The sequence below is a fragment of the Actinia tenebrosa genome, unplaced genomic scaffold, assembly GCF_029948245.1.
Source record: "Actinia tenebrosa isolate PJP-AT-01 unplaced genomic scaffold, QUT_ActTen_1.0 PGA_scaffold17__23_contigs__length_9995812, whole genome shotgun sequence".
NCBI lineage: Eukaryota > Metazoa > Cnidaria > Anthozoa > Actiniaria > Actiniidae > Actinia > Actinia tenebrosa.
The window spans coordinates 1,764,425-1,785,370 of NW_028292577.1; the positions used below are offsets into that span (position 1 = coordinate 1,764,425).

The 20,946-nt window shown below is 39.3% G+C and overlaps 1 protein-coding gene and 1 pseudogene across 2 annotated transcripts; both read left to right on the plus strand.

Annotated features, from left to right (window-relative positions):
- Positions 1-197: 197 nt before the first annotated feature.
- LOC116299531 (uncharacterized) lies at positions 198-3,045 on the plus strand (annotated as a pseudogene). The gene is made up of 3 exons (XR_016120103.1): positions 198-219; positions 460-2,561; positions 2,634-3,045. The product of XR_016120103.1 is annotated as an uncharacterized LOC116299531 (transcript).
- A 2,145-nt stretch (positions 3,046-5,190) lies between these two features.
- Positions 5,191-19,876, plus strand: LOC116299530 (fatty acid synthase). The gene is made up of 13 exons (XM_089031615.1): positions 5,191-5,794; positions 7,313-8,158; positions 9,688-10,040; positions 10,391-10,973; positions 11,381-11,488; positions 12,025-13,242; positions 13,483-13,707; positions 14,135-15,729; positions 15,841-16,108; positions 16,398-16,676; positions 16,780-17,240; positions 17,636-17,885; positions 18,280-19,876. The coding sequence occupies exons 2-13, from the start codon at positions 7,366-7,368 to the stop codon at positions 19,323-19,325; spliced, it is 7,179 nt and encodes a 2,392-aa protein (XP_088887741.1). The 5' UTR covers positions 5,191-5,794; positions 7,313-7,365; the 3' UTR covers positions 19,326-19,876.
- The last annotated feature ends 1,070 nt before the right edge of the window (positions 19,877-20,946 follow it).

The window sequence follows — 20,946 nt, forward strand, 5'->3', positions numbered from 1 at the left end:
ACCAAAATAAAATTGTTGCTAAAATTACTAAAGAAGTTAAATCAGGTTATTGTTTAGTGCTATTAAAAGTTAAGAAATATAAGTCTTGAAACGATAAAATAAAACAGCTGATTTGGGACTCATTTTAGTAGTAAAGAACGAGCTCACCATAAAGACGATCCCTTCCCAAGAGCCTTAGAGAGTCTTCAAATTCCAAGATGGCGGAAATTTCAAAAAGTTGTAGGTTTTTATCTTCGTGAAAGAAATTTATAAAAGAGTGTATGGATTTTTATCTGTAAGGCTCCAAATGACACAAATACGTGAGACGATAGAGAGTCTCTGTGTTGTACTCAAATACAATGGCATAGCAGAAATAACTGCTGAGACTTTCCGCCAGGCGAAGTTTGACAACCAAGACACAACAAAACCTATGTGGTTCACTTTGAAGAATTTAATTCTTTGGCTTGAAATGACTGAAAGATGGTATAATAGTGGATTTTAATAGAGAACATGGAAATACTTCAGAGGAATTGCCGGGGTTGGTACGCTATTGTAAGCATGGAATGTATTCTATAGGTTACAGAGTGAGGTCATTTTTTGCACTTCCAGAGAACATGGAAAAATTAAACGGTAGTCGAGAAATATTGCTTGCCATTGGATGGTTAATGGCTAAAGAAAACCTCATAAAGAAATTTGCTACTCGAGTTAAGAGGATAATATCTGAAGATTTGCCTTTTAAGAAGTCATGTTGCGCTGGAGTATCACTCACAGAAAATGCACTTTTTTCGACAAGCCATTCTAGAGTTACCAATGAAAACGAAAGGCTACTTCGTCTAATTGAAGAAATTATATTAATAAAGGGAAAAATAAATGCAGCATTTAGAAGTCTTTTGGCAGCAAAAAATGAATATTCTTGTGTTTTAAATAGGATTCATAAAGCGACTCTTCCATTTCCTCTAAAGTCCCCATCTTCAAGTAGCCATCTGTCAGCCATTGATGTCTATCTTTTGTACCATGAAAAAGAATTAATTAGACATCAAGAAAGACTTGAACATGAAAACATTTATTTAAAAAGTTTAATCTTTTTAATGGACAAGGAGTCATCATTTTGGAAATGGATGGAAAGTACCCTTGATGCAAAATAAAAGGAATGAAGACTCAGAAGAGGATGAAATCCAAGAATCCTGGATGGTTAGTAATGTAGACTACAAGCCTAGCAAAGATATACAGGGTATTAAAACCCAGCAAGTAGAATTTTCAAGGCTTTTGCAGAAGCAGGAAAATTTACATATGGATGTCTCAACAAAATGGAAAAGATATAGAAATGCTGTTGAGGATTCCAAGGAAATGCATGAAGAGTTTCTTGACGTGCTTTCTTGTCTGGACCAAGAAGTTCTTGCTGAATTGAATACCATAGAAAATGATGTCAATGAAAACCCCAATTTTACAGCTATGAGGACAAAATCACTTACCACATTTACAACACAGCTTACTTCTTTACAAGGCCCACTTATGTTAATTACCCCAATTCTACGACTAAAGAAAAAGCATCAAAGTAAAGAGACTACCATCCATGAACAATCAGCTGTAGCTAGAGTAATTCAAGAGTTATCTGAAAAGGATGAACTTTTGAAGCAAGAGCTTTTAGATTTAAAGAACGAAAATGATGACAGTATGGTGAAGTTCTCTCTTACCTTGGAAGATATAGTTTGCATTCCTCCTAATTCGAAATAAATTTATAGGTACATTCTAGAATGCAAACATCATAAGTACAATATAACTTAGTAATATTTTCCACTTGGTACTTTTTTGTAGGATACCATAAATATGCACTATATTTACTTTTTTGATCACCTTCGTAATTAGTCTTTGGTTATGATTTTATGGATTGGATCCTAGCTTAAAAAAGAGAGACACTAAAGAGTTTAACAGGTAAAGTAATTTTTTAGGAGAGGGTAACACATTACAAATGGTAGACTTTTAGTCCTCTGTGTTTTAAAACTCCAAATGAGCACCAGAGTTTCAGGGGCAACCAAAAAAGTTTAGGCATGAATATTCTCACCAAATCCACTACTTTCTTGACCTGCTATGATTTAGAAACAAAAAGACTGGGGGTTAACTAGAAAACTTTCCAGTTAACTTAGCCCTCAGGCTCTGTATTACATAAGAATTTTGTAAAACTATATTTTCTATAATATATCTTTATTAATTACTACTGCATAAAAATATGACTCTAAAGGGCAATTAAAGACAATCAAAAAAGGCCATTAAGATATTTAAAAAGGAATAAGATTTAAGTGTTAAGATGTATTTGCTGCTTGGATAGTTATTAAAAATTTGATTTCTGTTTTTCAAGCATGTTTTTCTTGGGAGGGGGGGAGGGGATCCCATCTGGAGATTGGATTTTTTTTCCAAGAAAAATATGCTTGAAGGAACAAATCAATTAATGAAAGGATTTTTATTCAAACTTTTTGGGTAATGAATTCATGATTTTTGAAATCACAACAGGGTACGACATGGATGAAGTGAAATGATCTCCCACTGATGCCACCCAAGACAAAATGCTTCACGCAGACTTACGTGTAAGAACAAGTAGTGTCATTGAATAGTTTTGGCTAACAGTCTTTAATACCAGAAATACATTGTACTTGCAGGTTACAGTCCAGATTGAAAAAAATAGTTTGAACAACAGTAGCTTATAGTCAGTCACATTTAGGGGCGAGGGAGGAGTACCAGCTTGTCACAGACCTATAATCATACAGACATTTGTCATTTGTAAGTATTGGGATCATGCTTTATCATTTCAAAAGTAAAAGAAAAACTAATAGATATGTCCTAAAAAATGTTAAATGGCCAGAAAAGAAGAACATTTTAGAAATTTCTGGACAGCCAACAAGAAATAAAGAAATCTGATATATAATCTTAGATAAGTATTGTCTGGAAAAATGTCTTTGCAAACATAACCTGGATTTTAATGATTAAACTTATTGATGGACATGAAAAGCAAGACACTGAATTAGTAGCATCAGACCTTCACAAAATCCCAAATAAGAAAACCTAGTGAGAAATGTTTATCGAATTACTTATAAATTATAAAAAAATTTTCATGAAAGAACTGCAAGAGCACTGAAATTTTCATAGCTTTTCCAGAAATCAATCATCAATGAAGAGGGGGTCAAGCCCTCCCTGGAAGGGCAAGGATTTGTTAACAGTAACAATGCTCGCACGTAGCACCTACCTAACCTAATATATTTTACGAAAACAGCACAAAAAACGAATTTTAAGGGAACATACAAGCCATCTACTGACCTCCAATTTTTCAGCCCCACCCATATTTTTGAGAATTATAACCACCCTATTCGTAATGGCTGAAATTTTCGTTCGTGAGCATTTGAATATCAGTGCTATTGGTACGTGCGATTCGTTTCTATTGTCTGGAAAACTCGATCTCTTATGCAATTCTTTTAATTAACAATTGAACAAACATTTTAAACTATAGCAGTTTATATCAAGTTGTTAGATCGCAACGTCTGAATACGAGGCTAGGCTTTCTGATCATCAAAGAGCGGCCATAAGAAATGTGTTTAAAAAACAAAAAAAGCTTGTGTAGATTGATCCCCGCATCGAAAATTACAGTGTATTGTCTAGATTTTAAGCTCGTGACTTTTTCCTAAGACTATCGCTTGAATTAATCAGCCAAAACAATTATACATTCTTGAGTTATTGCGACAACCCATACAGCTCCTGATCACGACTGGGAAAACCATATACGCACGTGATCAGATGGATCGTATATCCTATACGAGCACGTGCTCACCCATCTGTCCTTTGTGAAATACACGCTCGTGATTGGTTGGTTGTCACCCCACGGAATGGTGTGTCTGGAGGTGTGTCATCAGTTGTAAACTACTCACATGGCTTCGGGTTTCCAATAAATTAAGCCTTGCGTTCAAACCACTCGTCATTTCACTGAAATATTTGCCATTTCCAAATGATCTGTTACCACAGAGGTTTCTGACCAAAACGTGTTGATATCCTTCATCTCTCTACGAGAAAAGGTATGATCTACTTTTACTTCTATATTGTTGTTGCAGAAAAGCGGGCATTGTAGATGTGGAGGGGTTTTCTCGGAGTCAACAATACTACAATACTTTGAGCTCTAGCTCTGCTCCAACAAATCATTTCTAACTCACCCCGATTATGAGCTGTTCTTTTATTATCATTTTAAGCCTGTATCGCAGAGTTTCTTTATTTACTTGAGAAAAACAAAGTAGTTATTTCTTTTGGCTATTCTGTGCGGACGTACTTAGATCTTCGATTGTCAAAATGGGTTCATCCTAGTTTTTGCTTTCTAGGCGCAGTTTGCCCTATTTTTTTCATCCTAACTGCAATGAGATCCAAGAATTGTGAAAAGAAAATCCTTAATAACTCACTTTTTTAGATAGCCTACCCTGGTCCCAGAGGCTCGACGAAAATATACTTCGAGAAATATCGTCGGGCCTCTGGGGACCAGGGTATAGATAGCCAAGCTTTTTTTTCGTTGCTTGCCATTGTCAACTGTCTCCGAGCACTTGAATGTGCTCGCCCAAATAAATATTTGGTATAATATTGTTTTTCTAACTTGTAAATCGAGAATAAGCATCTCGCTCTCTTCTAAAACATAATAAAGGTCAGTGGTGTTTTGATAATTCTAGATAATCATTAAAATCTATAGCTTATTTTAACTTGAACGGCCACCCCTCAAAGTCTTTGATTATGAAATACGTACCTCATTTTTCTGTCGGTTTTTTTAATCTTTTTTTTTTTTTCTTTTTTCATTTTTATTATTGCATACTATTGATAAGGAACTTTTTTTCTTGGGAAAAAGAATTTTGATTTGATTTCGGTACAAAACTGTACATGTAAGGGTTAATATGTATTTTCAATGGCTTGGTCCACAACTCTTGCTCTGATCTTACGAAATACTCTATTACCTTCCTTCTGATTGGCTATCCATCTGTCACAACCTGTCACGTTGCAAAAGTCAGGCCATTAGTCGGATACACGTGCTTGGCTCGTGAACAAACTATTAAGCAGCTATATCATTCTCTTTTAGCTCAATAGATAAATCAATTTAGCAACAGCTAAAAGGAATTTATATTTTTAGAGTTGTGATATTGTTTTTGACCCGAAGGTAATAAAATATTAGTGCGGTTTTTGTTAGTAAGGAACTTCTACATGCTTTGATGGCGCTATTTATCAATCCCCTTGTTTACGATGACGTCAATGGGGTCTCTTTATTTCCGTCGACAAAAGATACATTTGATAAGAACCTACTGCAAAGCAACCAGTGCTAAAAAGCATTGTCTTCGTTTTCTCGATTCGGTTTTAAGTAAACCTTTTAAACACTTTCGAAATATAAAAAGTTAAATCTTTTTTTTTCTCTTAAACGCGAGACTGGAAAGAAGTGAAGAAGCCAAAGTAAAGCAACTTGTCAGAAAAGCTTATCGCGAAGTTCAAGATTACATGGATAGCTTATTGATGTACTGAGGGGAAAATGGGATGAATTTCCACTGAACAACGAAAAAAAGATATTTTGGAATCGTCAATTTTTTGTGGTATTTGGATTTAATTTGCGGGTTTGCAAACTATGAAACGTCGTAAATCTAGTCGCACGAGCCGTGCAGGGCTAGTACCTGATTCGACTCGAACCAAGAAGTTCCTAGCAGATGTTTTACTCGTATGTGAGCTGCTATTATTTATTACTCTAGCTACTCTTCAAGGAAAAAGTGGTCAAGTTCCTCTGCAAGATAAGCAAAGCAATCGAAAAAGAACCGTATGTATCTTGCATAATTAAACGCTGTATACCATGTTGTTTTCTTGTACAATCTGTTACTATAAATAGAAACCTTCTAGAAACCCTTCTACTGTAAAACTTTAGACTTTCGTATACTTTTTTAATTTCAAGAGATTGGATCTCTTAAATAAATAACATGTTTTGAAATCTAACTGGTTTTTACATAATATCTGCAATACTAAAAACTTTCGACTTAACATTATGCCTTAGGTCAATCGATTCCTTTGTAGTTTAATATTCGCCGCATGAGTGCAAAATCATTAAGTTTTAGAATTTCCAAGATTTCCAGGTATCATTCTAGCATTATATCAATTTTATCGTCATAATTTCGATAAAATATAAATTTTTTAATTGTTCTGTGCATACTAGATATGTCATTAGCTCTCAGCGAAAATGCCAAAATCACAATGTACACAAAGTGAAGATTAAGTAGATGTCTCAGCTACAAACGACTTCCACTCTCTTAGTAATATATATGCCTTAATTTAGAATCGCATTTAAAGGTTGATGTAATTGCTTTTATTTTTACACCAACAATTTGATTCCCTATGAATATTCTCTAAAATAGCTTTTTAGGTTTGTCAAGATGCTTTTAGTCAACTTTAAAATCGATTTATCTCTTACGTCAATAACCTATCTAAAACAAGGTATCTTTTTGGCATACTAATTAACACAACTAAAAAAAACGTTTTTGGAGACTTCATGTATGTCTCTTGTTATATTCATAGCCTTTGTCAAACACCTTTTTATATGCATTTGTGTGTCGTTGTGTGCAAAAGCTCTATTTTCTTTTCTTTCTTTTTTTTTGTTTTGTTTTCCGATGGGAGGCACTGGATTTTGCCATCAAAGCCAGCCATCTTTTCTGTGGTTTATGTTCAATAAATTAGAAGAATAATGATGGCTAGCATTGACAATGAACACAATGAGAATAGTGGGTGTGTATTCTAAACCAACTGTGTCGTTGATAATAATAATCTTGTCTTGATAAAATTTTGCTTGTTAATTGTTTTGATGAGAATTTTATCTTCAAGCCAAACTTTCTGTGGATCTGTAAAAAACCTTTATTAAATCCTTCCTTAATTATGTTTTATGATTCAGAATTTATGTAGTTTCAAAAATTATCCATTCCACCCTCTCCCCCCCCCCTTGCCATGGAGAAATTTTTTGAAAGACCCAATTCAAATTTCATCCATACAAACTCTGTAATTTTGTTCTTCCTCTGACCCCCCTACCCCTCAGAAATTCCAAATTCCTCTGGCAGGGTGGGGAGGAGGGAGAGGGGTATGGATAATTGATATATTGGAAATTACTAATCATGTTATTCTCTTGAGTATTATTTCTTTTTTTACCAAACATGTGTAAGAAGATACCTTAGTGTACCAAACTTGAGTAATTTTATTCCAGATACCCAAATTGAAAAAGAACATTGTGAATCATTTTTAATCATGGCTGCAATGATAATAAAATCTTGTGGTTTTTTTTTTTTTCAAATTACAGAGCACATCTAGTACAAGTAGCACAAATAGCAGATAACCCAAACAAGTACAGCCATGGTTAGCAATAATCCAGAAGATATTGTCATATCAGGTCTTGCCTGTCGTCTACCAGAGTCTGATAATGCTGAAGAATTTTGGTCCCATTTGATGAATAAAGAGGACATGGTCACCGAAGATGGTCGACGATGGAAACCTGGACTCCATGGATTACCAAGACGACATGGAAAACTAAAGGACTTGAAACATTTTGATGCTACTTTCTTTGGTGTCCATGCAAAGCAAGCACATAAAATGGACCCACAACTGCGTATTTTACTGGAATTAACATATGAATCCCTCGTCGACGCTGGTGTTGACCCACAAACTGTGCGTAACTCGAGAACTGGTGTCTTCATTGGGACAAGTGCATCGGAAGCTGCCGAAGCATTCAGCTCCAACACAGAAGAAATTGTTGGTTATGGCATGACTGGTTGCTGTCGAGCCATGTTTGCTAATCGGGTATCATTTGCCTTTGATTTCAAGGGTCCTAGTTTTGCCATAGACACAGCATGTTCGTCATCTCTATTGGCATTGGACTGTGCTGCACAAGCAATTAAGTCTGGTGCTTGTGATGCTGCCATAGTTGGAGGTGTTAGCCTGACTCTGAAGCCCAACACCTCGCTAGATTTCCTCAAACTGAACATGCTTTCACCTGATGGTGCCTGTAAGTCTTTTGACGAGAGTGGTAATGGTTATTGTAGGTCTGAAGGTGCTGTAGCAATATACCTGGTAAAGAGGCCTGTTGCCAAGAGAATCTATGCTCATGTGGTTAATTCTAAGAACAATTCTGATGGATACAAGAATCAAGGTGGGTATTAATTGTTTAGTTTGTCATCTTTAGATACAAATACTACACGTCTTTTTATTCTTCCTTTTTTTCGTTCTTTCCTTTTTTTTTCGTTCCTTTTTTTTTTCGTTCTTTCTTTCATTTTTTTGCTTATACTTTTTCTTTCTTTCTTCCTCATTTTCTTTAATTCTTTCTTTCTTTCCTTCTTTCTTGCATTTCTCGTTCTCTATGATACACATTTTATCTATTTTACATAAGGTTTTCTTTTATGTGTTTATATTTTACGTTGGTATTTTTGATCTTGGCAAACGATTCTTTTTACACTCATAAGCTCGCAAGGTCTTTTAGCCTGTATTAAATATCACACAGAACGTTTATATCGGTCATACAGTGCTGTTATTTCTTCCATTTCTTCCTTGCTCTCGTTTACTTAATCGTAATTGTAGAACGAAATTTCCTTGATACGTGTACAAATTATCACTCTATTTCTGGACTGTTTGGCGAGTGTATTCACTAAAACCAGTGGGAGATTCAAGACTCTTTCATGTACGTGCGTCATTGTCACTAGTATCACGTCGAATAATAAAAGATAATTCCTTTCGCCCATCACCTCCGATTTTTATCGTTATTTCTCCAAACTACTTTCACCAAGGATACAGGACGATCTCTTGAGATAGACTATGGGGATAGTGCGCATGGTGACGTATTTCCGGCTCCGTGTAATCCAATCAAGACGCTCGTGATTTTCGCTACAGAAAATTTTTCGAAGAAGAAAATAATATGACATTCGAATTCTTTAATTTTTCTTTTCAATTGGTGATCAATTGTTTCAGTTTTCCATTATGCCTCCCGGTGTTAGCGCGTCTGATGTTTAGCAGTGCGCGTACGTTCTGCTTAGGGGGTTTTGGCTTTAGTCCATTTGACTAGCAAGGTCTCAACACCATCCAACTATCGCACTATTTTATTGACCCCTAGAATACCCGAGATGAATTAAGAATTTCGTGAAGTCGCAAAAAAAACAAACAACAACAACAACAACATTAAAAAGCCGAAGCCGCTGAAAAAAATTATAGAAAATTTAGACTTGGCCACAAGATTGAGTATGGGAACCAAAGCGCATTTTCTTGTTGAATAAACATTTCTATGGTTGGAAGCGCGCTCATCCAAATCTAAAAAAAATCGATAGCCCAAAGCTAAACCAGTACAGATGAGTATGGGTGTAATGGATGTTTTACAACTTTAAATTTGAATATAAAACACAAATACTCAAATGGACGACACTGACACGTGGTCTGAAATTGAATGGTACAAAATTCTGTGCAATTTATAAATAGATCGATCTATCATTTGTAGCTCTCATTTTCGAAAGCGGATGTGCTATACTTCGATGCACACGGATGCTTAGCTTGACAATACTTGCTTTTTTTAGAGGGAGCTGTTTTCTAAGGAGGGAGGGGACAGTGGACACAGGAGTTCATTATCTCATGTTGACATCTATATATTATCTGTATATTTTACTTCTAAATCAACGTTTCTATACACTATTGCAGGTGTTACCTACCCAAGTGGAGCCATCCAGAAGGAGCTCCTACAACAGGTATACTCAGAAGCCAAGATCAACCCCGCAGATGTTGCATATGTCGAGGCACACGGCACAGGAACAAAGGCAGGAGATCCCGAAGAAGCCAATGCAATCACAGACGTGTTTTGTAAAGGCCGTCCCGCGGACTCCCCTTTATTGATCGGATCGGTCAAGTCCAATATGGGTCACCCAGAACCTGCCTCTGGCCTGGCTGGGGTCACAAAGGTCCTTCTTGCTATGCAACATGGTGTTCTGCCTCCTAATCTGCATTACAAGAAGCCAAATCCTGACATCCCTGCCTTGATTGATGGAAGGCTCAAGGTACGAATCCAGATCTATTCTCAAAAGAACGTTTTGCAGTGGGACAAATCAATAGATTGTTTTTCCTTTGGGAAGTGAAATTTCTCATGCATTTTTCTGCCTTACAACAGTTTGATAGCAATATTTCACAATCGTTATATAAATTAAGAAACATTTTTTAAAAATTAAAAGTTCAAGGAGTGTTTGAAGAGAGAAAATGCGTCCCCGCCGCATGATAAGGTTATTACAGTTGCCAGTTTGCATCTTACCTTAAATATGGAAATATATGAATACCAGTCACGCTTTGATTGTCACGCATTATGCTCAAAAATACTCATTTGTTTGAATTTGTTTGTTTGTTTGTTACACAGGTCGTCACGGAGCCAACTGAATGGGAGGGAGGCCTTGTTGGAATCAACTCCTTTGGTTTTGGTGGTTCCAACGTCCACGTGATACTCAGATCTCCTAATATCCCACAAAGCCAGCCGCTCCAAGACAAACACCAAGTCTGTGTCCCAATTTCTGGCCGCAACGAAGAAGCTGTCAATAAACTTATTGAATTAGCCAATAAGAACCAGGATAACGAAGGGTTATTGTCTCTTCTCGGGGAAATATCTGCTACTTCTACCAACTCGTTCCTATATCGTGGGTACACAGTTGTTGGATGTGAAGGCAAGGTACAGGAGGTGGCTAAAGTCAAAAATGGTGGACGACCCGTGTGGTTTGTGTGCTCAGGGATGGGAACACAATGGAAAGGAATGGGACAAAAGATGATGAAGATACCTTTGTTCAAGCAATCGGTGTGTAGTTCGTCCAAGTATCTTAAAGAATATGGGTTTGATCTGGAGAAGATGATTGAGGATACCAACGAGGATATGTACGAGAACACCATCAACTCGTTTGTTGGTCTTGCTGCTATTCAAATAGCTTTGATCGACTGCCTCAAGGCTTTAGGTAAGAGGGAATTGATATATCCTAGTAATGACATCTGCTATTTCTGTTGAGAGATGAGGAGCCCTAGGGTAAGGAGGCACAAATTGATGGGTTGCAACTAGCATTCCCAAGAGAGTCAAAAGACTAAGAAATGCATGGCGGCCATTTTGGTGCCGTTAACAATGGAAACTATATGAGAAATTTATTGTTAAATGACACCAACGCTCCCACGAGATGCCGCGATGACGTAACGTGCAATCGAAGGGTAAAGAAGGTATTCCCAGTTGAAGAGGGCCAAAAGGGATACTTAACCTAATAGAAAGATTACGATTGTTGCTCCCATATCTAGGCACCATTGGGAGATCTTGACAGCCTAAGACCCCAAATGTTAATCGGCCTATTTTTACGTCTTGTTGTTCCGTCGTCAGGTCTTGAGCCAGATGGTATCATTGGTCACAGTGTGGGAGAACTTGGTTGTGCTTACGCTGATGGGAGTTTTACGGCAGAAGAAGTTCTAAAAGCTGCCTACTGGAGAGGTAAATATTTCGACTGTCCCAAGTCGACCTTTTTTTGTTTCCCGCAAGAGTATTTTTTTATTCGAGTCCAGCGAGCGAGAGACTGACGAAGTCGTCGACTCCGCCGCGCGCCAGTATAGATACACAGAAGGCAGCGGACTACTTTGCAAAAGTCTACTAAATATTAAATCTTTTTTTATTATTTCTGAGCTCTGAGCAATCATAGCATATCTTATTAAAAGGTACGGCGTGCTTAAAATCATCAGATGTCAAAATTTGTGTTGTATATAAAAGATTAAAATGAGCTCAGAGTGTAGAAAACTGTTACAGGCACAAGAATCAATCGCATACCAGCGCGCTGGTTTATTGCCGACTGATCCATTCACGAGCAGAGATATAACGCGATTTCATCACGTACTCTATAAAACTATGACAACGGCAATTTTTGTATTTCCTAGCCAATTGCAAAATCCGTGTGTGGCTATGCAAGCCAGTTAGCTAGTACCAATCACGATGTGCAGATGGTATAATTTGTTTCTGTTGTTCTTTGCATCCAGGTCGATGTGTATCAGAAGCCAACCTTCCACCAGGTGCTATGGCTGCCGTAGGTCTCACATGGGAGGAGGTGAAGCATAGATGTCCCCCAGGGGTGGTCCCTGCGTGCCATAACGCTGAAGACACGGTCACCATCTCAGGTGAAGCCAACATCATGGCCAAGTTCGTGCAAGAACTGAAGGACGAGGGAATCTTTGCCAAGGAAGTCAACACGTCCGGCGTTGCCTTCCATTCTAACTACATGGCTTCCATTGCACCAATATTGAAAGCTTGCCTTGAAAAATTCATCGTCCCGAAGAAGAGGTCTTCAAGATGGCTTAGTACGTCTATACCAGAAGAAAAATGGAGCAGTGAGCTTTCGCAGTACTCGTCCGCTGAATATCACGTGAATAATCTAGTTAGTCCTGTTCTGTTTCAAGAAGCTCTGAAGAAAATCCCAGACAATGCTATTGTGATAGAAATAGCACCTCACTGTCTGCTGCAAGCCATACTAAAAAGATCCCTTAGCAACGACGCCTTGAGTATTCCACTGATGAAGCGAAACCACAAGGATAACGTCGAGTTCTTTCTTTCCAACCTTGGGAAGATTTACATGCAGGGTATAAATATTAACCCTACTTCTTTGACCTGTGAAAGGCACCTACCGGTTCCTCTTTCCACAGCTTCTATCGCGCCCCACGTGGGATGGGACCATTCTCAAGAATGGGACGTCCCATCGTCAGAGCAATTTACCTCGAGCAGTGGAGGCGGAGGTACGAACTCCTGTCAGTTCGTCATCGACTTGTCGTCTTCCTCAAAAGACAACTACCTGGAAGGTCATTGCATAGATGGTAGGATCCTATTCCCTGCCACAGGCTATCTAGTCCTAGCATGGCGAGCACTAGCCAAGAGCGTTGGTCTTCTTCCAGAGCACATGCCTGTTACATTCGAGGACGTCCACATTCATCGTGCCACGATCCTTCCTAAAACAGGCACTGTCACTCTCACTGTCCATCTGATGCCCGCCTCTAACAAGTTCGATGTCTCTGAAGGAGACAACTTGTCTGTCACTGGAAAGATTCACATCCCTGACCTACCCGTGTTAAGTAAGAACTTCAAGGAAGCGCCACACTTGGTTGAAGAAGTCCACTTGACGTCAGAGTGTATATATAAAGAATTAAGATTGCGTGGATATGATTATGGACCGACTTTCCAGGGCATTAAGGGAGCCAACAGCACAGGTAAGAAATGTATATAGTGGCACTTCTATTTACAGCTAAATATGGGAGAACTCTGGGAACGTGCAATTAGCTGTCCGCTCCGTTTAAAAAAATAAGGGTGTCTACTTAATAGTATCACAGTACTTAGTAATTTGAATTGAGTACCTTTGTCACATGAAAAATTCAACTGAGGTGGATTAAAAGAGAACTTTCCATTCCACGACTTTATCTTGAAGTTAATTTTCATATCTTGGATTCCAGGAACGAAAGGAGAGCTCCTTTGGAATGGTCACTGGATATCATTCCTGGACACCATGCTTCAAGTGTCTGTCCTGAGGTTACCTGGTCGTGGTCTTAGATTGCCAACACGTATTCGATCTCTAAGGATTGACCCGTCCATACACCTGGATATGATCAAGAGTGGCTCTTGCGAGGTCAAAGTTGATCCAAGGATGGACATGGTCGTTGCAGGAGGAGTGGAAATGACTAGGTAGGCTGAGATATACGTACTGCCAACATGTGCTTAAGACTAAGAGTGTATACATTCACAAGTCATTGCAAGCTTGATACGACTTGATGTGAAGGTCTACATACTACTGTTAGTATAGACAGACGTCAGAACAAACCTCAACAGACGTCCGACCTGTTTGATGTGGATTTTTTTGAAATTTTTGTAAAGAATTGTAAGTGAAGTACATGAAAACGGTGGCATATATTTCTTTGCAGAAAAAAGTGCGTTAGGAGGTTGAATTAGATTAATTCAGCTGCTTGATGCCAACCAATACAATGGCTTTCTTAAAATCTGACAATGAAATTGCGGTACAAATGTAGGAATAGATCACGTGAATTACGAACACACAAAATCCACTAAAGTAAATTGGCTGGATATTGATACTTGCATTTATTTTCATTCAAGGTCTTCACGCTTCTGTTGCCCCAAAACGACAAGATGGTCAAACAGCTGTTCTCGAAGAGTTCACCTTCGTCCCATACATCGACGACCCGTCCGCCACAACCACTCCAGACAAAGACATTGAATTTCACGATGTCTTGGGCCATGGACCAATGCTCAAGGTTATGTTGGACGTCGTTATCGAAAACACCAATACAACGAACCTTAGCATATGCGAACTCAGCGCAGTGGAAAGTCAAGTATATTCCCATGTTGTACCACTGGTTAGTCTTCATCCATTGATGCATCTGAACTACACAGCGACTGACAAGACCCAAGATCTTCTGTCAAAGATTGAGGAATCTGCAACCGAGAAAGGCGTGGAGATGTGTGTGTGGAACACCGCGAACAAGCCACCAGGAAGCATGGGAAAAGTTGATTTGGTCATAGCTTCAAATTTCTCTCAGAATGCTGAAAGTATGTCCCAAGTCATAGGTAATATAAAGTCGATGCTGTGTCCTCAAGGATTTCTCCTTGTTCACGAATCTTCTCCTGAAGCAAGGAATAAACTACAAAGCTTGATGGAAGTAGCAGGCTTTGGATTAGCTTCGATAAAGCAAACCCTGGGTAATTCCAGCCTTATTTTGTATCGACTCCTCCGAGAAACCATTGATAAGGAACCAGTAGTGATTGATATCGACGATTCATTTGCCTGGGTGCCTGATCTTCACAGTAAGTTCAACACTGGCGATGGTTCTACAATCTGGCTACGAGCTCGTGGTCCTTCGCATTCAGGAATCGTCGGGATGACAAACTGTCTTCGTCAGGAGCCCTGTGGGGAAAGAATTCGCTGCCTTTTTGACGGTTCAAGCAGCGGAGAGGACCTAATGAAGAGGTTTGAGGAACTCCGTAAGCTAGATTTAGTAATGAATGTATATAACCACGGAAAACTTGGATGTTACCGTCACTTGCCCATGGGAGGTGAAGGAACGACCAGCGAAGAGACTGAGCATGCTTATGTTAATGTCTTGACTCGTGGTGACTTGTCTTCCCTCCGATGGATTGCATCCCATCTGAAGTACGCGCCCGGCAAGGAAGGCGACAGAGAGCTCTGCTCCGTCAACTATGCCTCGTTGAACTTCCGTGACATCATGTTAGCAACTGGAAAGCTTCCTCCTGACGCGCTCCCAGGAGACCTCGCTCAACAAGACTGTATTCTTGGCATGGAATTCTCAGGGAGGAACCAGAGCGGCAAACGCATCATGGGGTTGCTTCCAGCACAAGCGCTGGCAACAACTGTCTTGGCAGATCAAAGATTCACCTGGGAGGTACCTAACACCTGGAGCCTGTTGGACGCAGCTACAGTACCTGTGGTGTACTCCACCGCTTACTACGCATTGATTGTACGTGGGAATCTTCGTCCAGGCCAGTCGGTGCTTATTCATTCTGGTTCAGGAGGAGTTGGTCAGGCTGCTATCTCTATATGTCTTAGCATGGGATGTGAAGTGTACACTACTGTAGGCAGCAAGGAAAAGAGAGAGTATTTGTTGGCCACGTTCCCCAATCTTAAGGAAGAAAATATTGGAAATTCTCGAGACTTGTCGTTCGAATCTATGGTAAGTGTCCGTCTGTCGGTCGGTCGGTCGGTTATTGCTCGATAATCTAGTCTTAGTGTCTCAAACTCTTTATAAGAGCTAAAACTTCATTCCCTTTTTTATCTTCTTTAGGTAATGCATGGAACAAACGGCCGTGGTGTTGACCTGGTCCTCAACTCCCTCGCCGAAGAAAAACTTCAAGCAAGTCTACGCTGCCTGGCCCGTCATGGCCGCTTCCTGGAAATTGGCAAGTACGACTTGTCTAACAACACCCCTCTTGGTATGGCTCTCTTCCTCAAGAACGTCTCCTTCCATGGTATTCTCCTGGATGCCATTTTCGAGGAGGATAATCCGGAATGGAAAGAGGTGTCTGATCTTGTTACTGCCGGAATTGCATCAGGTATTTTAGGTTGTTTTTTACGAGTAGAGATTCTTTTTCCGCTTGAAACAACCTCAAAAAAATGTTTCTACCCAAATTTGACATTATTTTTATTTCATTTTCTCTCACTTTTTTAACCTTTTTTCCTTCCTTCCTTCCTTTTTTCATACCTTATATTTTCTTTTTTTCATTTGTTATTCTTTCCTTCCTTCCTTTGCTTTCCTACTTTCTCAGTCTTTTCTTTCTTTGTGTGTGTGTTTGTTGGTTATCTATTCGTAGTGAATGTTTGTATATTCTATCTTTTTCTCAGGCGCGGTTCGTCCACTCAAAACTTCCCTTTTTGATCGCGACGAAATCGAAGAAGCATTCCGCTTCATGGCTCAAGGCAAACACATCGGAAAAGTCGTCATTCAAGTGAAACCTGAACACGAATCCAGCTCAGTAGTCAAACTTATTGCGCATGCTCGAAGTATGTGTGATCCTAAGAAGAGCTACGTCATCACTGGTGGACTGGGAGGCTTTGGTTTAGAGCTCGCTCATTGGTTAGTCGAGAGAGGCGCGCGAAACTTGGTCCTCACTAGTCGAAGAGGTAGGTTTTTGACTACGTTTTTCTTATGATTAATAGAAAAACACTTAGAAAATATATTCCTGAATTAAGAGCTGTAAATGAACCGTATTTTTTCCTATATAAGGTATCCGAACTGGTTATCAGGCTCGCCGCGTTAACGGATGGAAAGAAAAAGGTGTCCGAGTACAAATATCAACCAACGATGTTGGAACAAAAGAAGGTGCTTCAGCCATCATTGAAGAAGCCCAAGCACTCGGTCCACTGGGAGGAGTATTCCATCTTGCAGTTGTACTTAGAGACGGCTTATTCGAGAACCAAACACCAGCCACATTCCAGGAAGTCTGCAGGCCCAAGTACAATGGTACTATCTTCCTGGACAACCTTACCCGCCAGGAAGGCATTGCCAAGGACTTGCACTGGTTTGTCGTATTCTCTTCAGTTTCGAGCGGTCGGGGAAACGCTGGCCAAGCCAACTATGGTTTTGCTAATTCTGGTATGGAGCGCGTCTGTGAAAAACGTGCTCATGATGGTCTTCCTGGGCTGGCGATTCAGTGGGGTGCAATTGGAGACGTGGGTCTCATTCAGGTACGTTAAAGTTAAAAGTACTAATGTAACGTAATGTGATTTATTTTTACATTTAACATACAGAGAGTAACCACACAGTCACCCGGGCCAAAGCTTGATGATTAAAGCACTCGACGACAGAGCGAATTGGAATTTAGTAGTAGATTTTTGTGGAGGGAGTAAAGCCTGAGACACCAAAAAAAAACCGAAACTCGAAACACAGGAGAGAACCAATAAGGAACTCTACTCACATATGACATGTAAATTACGAGATTTTCAGTTAGAAACTTCCTACGTCCAATAATCTTGGTGTAAACAAGTAATAATTACTTAAGATATCTGGAATTATAAAATCCCTTGATTCCTGGCAAGATATAAGCAGATTGTATTTATTTATTGATGTTTAATCGTTTCAGGAGACAATGGGTGGCACAAATGAAACAGTAATTGGCGGAACACTACCTCAGCGCATGAGCAACTGCCTGTCGGTGCTGGACCGGTTCTTGTCGCAGGCTCACCCAGTGATGTCAAGCTTCGTCCTTGCTGCCAAACAAACGTCCAAAGGAAGCAAGAGCTCTGGTGGTGATCTTGTTAGTGCTATAGCAAGGATTATGGGAGTTAATGATGTTGAGACGATCAACCCTGATACAACACTGCCTGATCTCGGTAAGTTAGTTGGTTAGTCAGCGTATTGTTTGTAGGCATGCTTTTCGTTTCCCTCTTTGAAAAATACTTGCATTATATTTGTGTATATCCATTTTGCGTATCTCCGCCTTCACAGCGCGCATAGGGGAAGAATGAGTTTTATTAATAAGTGGGTACGAACATAACCTTGAAACCTTTTCAAAATTATTAGAATTCCATCATCAGCAAAACGATACTGTAACTGATGCTGTCATGATTAATATCCCAATAGCAAAAGGCAGTTTTCTTTTTCGCACGGATTCCGTTTGTTTCACGATTTGTTTATCTACCAGATCAATACATGCATGAGCTAATATACAATTGTATGCAAGTCTGCATCGCATTATTAAGTTTTCTTTGGTTTATTTTACTTCAGGTCTTGATTCATTGATGGGCGTAGAAGTACGTCAGACTCTGGAACGAGACTACGATATTCAACTGGCCATGAAAGAAGTGCGCTTACTGACCGTTAATTCCCTGCGCGATCTTGCTAAAGAAGGTACCTCTAAAACAGACAACGAACCCCAACAAGAAGTCAAGCAAGGTAATGAAAAAATCAACAAAGTTATTGGTACCCAAGTGATACCACACTTCACTAAGCAAACTCTCCTTAAGCTGAATGACATTAATAACGGCCACAAGCCTTTGTTCGTGGTGCATAACATAAATGGATCCGTAGAACCTCTCAAAACATTGGCAGCCGCGTTGACCTGCCCTGTGTTTGGCCTGCAGTACTCAATGGACGCACCCAAAAATTCAATTCAAGATTTAGCTGCATTCTACATCAACAAGATCAGAGAGGTTGTACCACGTGGTCCCTACCGCCTATCAGGGTACTCCTTTGGCGCATGCGTAGCTTTGGAGATGTCCATACAGTTAGAGAAGACGAAAGAAGTGGAGAGTCTTGTCCTGATGGATGGCTCACAGGAGTACGTGGCTGCTCACACCATGTGGCACCGCAAACGACTGACGGTAGAAGAGGATTCCTGGAAGCCAGAGGCAGTAGCTGAAGCTCTGTGTATCATGGCAGGGCACTACGCGAAAGTCGACAAGATTAAACTAATGAAGGCTATACAGTCGTTGGCAACTGTTCAGGAACAGCTGGTTATCACTGTTGATGCCATCGCTAAGGTGAACAGCTCTATCAACAAGCAAGACCTATTGGTGTACTTGACCTTTTTCTTGGACTTACTGCGCATGGGTGAACAGTACAAATCGACAGCAAAGTATCATGGGAATGTTAGTCTTATTCGCGCCAAGACCACAGATGAAATGGGCAAATCACTAGGAGAGGACTTTGGAGTCGGTAAAATCTGTGAAGGGAATGTATCGATCACATGGGTTGAAGGCGATCACGTGTCATTCCTGCAGAGCAACAGTGCTGTTGAGGTCGCAAACATGATCATGGCTGCTCAGGGATAGAAATAAAATTGGAAGAGTCACGAACAGTTTGACGGACGACCAATGATTTACTTAATGGATAAATACAACGCACAAATCAAAATTATTTTTGTAAATATTGCACGTAGCTCGAAAGGTCAGTATAAAGGTAAAAAGGGCTTTTGATATCGTTGTAGGATAAAAACTCAAGAAAAGATATATGACTAAGGAAAAAAAATTACCTCGAGCAGGGAGGGAAAGGGAGGTCACTTGATGTTAATATCACGTGGTTAGTCACGTGAACAATACAAAAAAAACTTTATCAACTCAACAGACGACAGAGAACTACAAGTTTTAAAAAAGTATTGGATCCAAATCAACCCGTGCTCAAACTGAGTTGGCTTGAGTTGGGAATCCTGTGTACAACTACTTACGATAATTTTTAAATTAAGTTTTTTTTCAAATTCATAAAAACTCCGAAAATTACAATTAACAAGCTAGTCTTCAACGAAAATAATAATTGAGCCATTACTCAAAAATAAATTATGTACAAAAATTGTTGATGTAAATAAAATTTGAATATCGTACCGAAATCTCCGTCTGCGTATTTTTTATTTTTTTATTCCATTTTTGGGGAAGCTTGTTGGCAAAGGATCAGAAGTGAAGTTAGAGCTTTTTAAAAAATTTAAAAGTTTCGACTTATTTTCGGGTCCAAATGCTCACAAAACCGCTAAAATAAAGTGACCAAGACCCTGGTGGCAGGGTAGCCCTGGTTACCTCGTTTCAGAGAAGTGAATTTTTTTTGTGCCAAAAGAAAAGTTTACGAGAATATTCGGGTGGGGGTCAGTTTTGAGGCCGTTGTTACCTGGTTACAAGACTTTCCGAGCACGGTTTTAATTAGTGAAGCTACAAAAAAAATTATAGTTTTTAAAATATTTTGTTATCAAAATGAATCTTAATTTGTACTCTTGGGTTGCACATAGTAACACCTGACGATTATCTAAACAGTTTATCAAACAATTCAAATATGTATAGGTAACATTAACACTAGTCTGCCGCCTTCTCTCAGTATTTATTCGGCAAGATCAACCATTACTTATTAGTTTGTCTTATCTGAGTAGATTCGATGAAGGCCATAGGCATGGTCGAAACGTTTAGTTAAAGGGACTAGCACGAAAATCTTCGGAAATCAAATTCGCGGCTGAAACTTTAATGGAATAATCTTTAAGGGTTTAATAATCACTGGTTAAAGTTTTTTTCTTCCAATGGGAAGTATTATATTCTTACGATTGTTTATAGATGTCTGTGACGCCGGTTATACATTCAACACTAAACATCGCTCCATACATTTCTTTGTAAATAACAAGGAAAAAAAGATAAGAAAAAGGCTTTTTAGAACTGCTTTTCGTTATGAACCCAGAAGAGACGTTGATGGTACAAAGCCTCTATTTGCCGGTGGAGGGGAAATTTGCGATCCAAAAGGTCAGAGGAAGACTGGTAACGATCTAGTAGCGCATGGGATTGTGGGCTGAAAATGTTTTATGCAAAACTCCCCAGAACAATTTCCAACCTTCTTTGATTTGGTGACTAATTTGAATCCGACTTGCATAATCATGTGATGTCTGCAGTCATTTTCGGCATGATTTTGGATTTTTATTTATTG

Coding starts and splice junctions, on each gene's coding strand:
- LOC116299530 (XM_089031615.1), top strand. CDS start 7,366: ATGGTTAGCAATAATCCAGAAGATATTGTCATATCAGGTCTTGCCTGT. Junction 10,974..11,380: donor CGACTGCCTCAAGGCTTTAG/GTAAGAGGGAAT, acceptor TTCCGTCGTCAG/GTCTTGAGCCAGATGGTATC. Junction 16,677..16,779: donor GGTCCTCACTAGTCGAAGAG/GTAGGTTTTTGA, acceptor TTCCTATATAAG/GTATCCGAACTGGTTATCAG.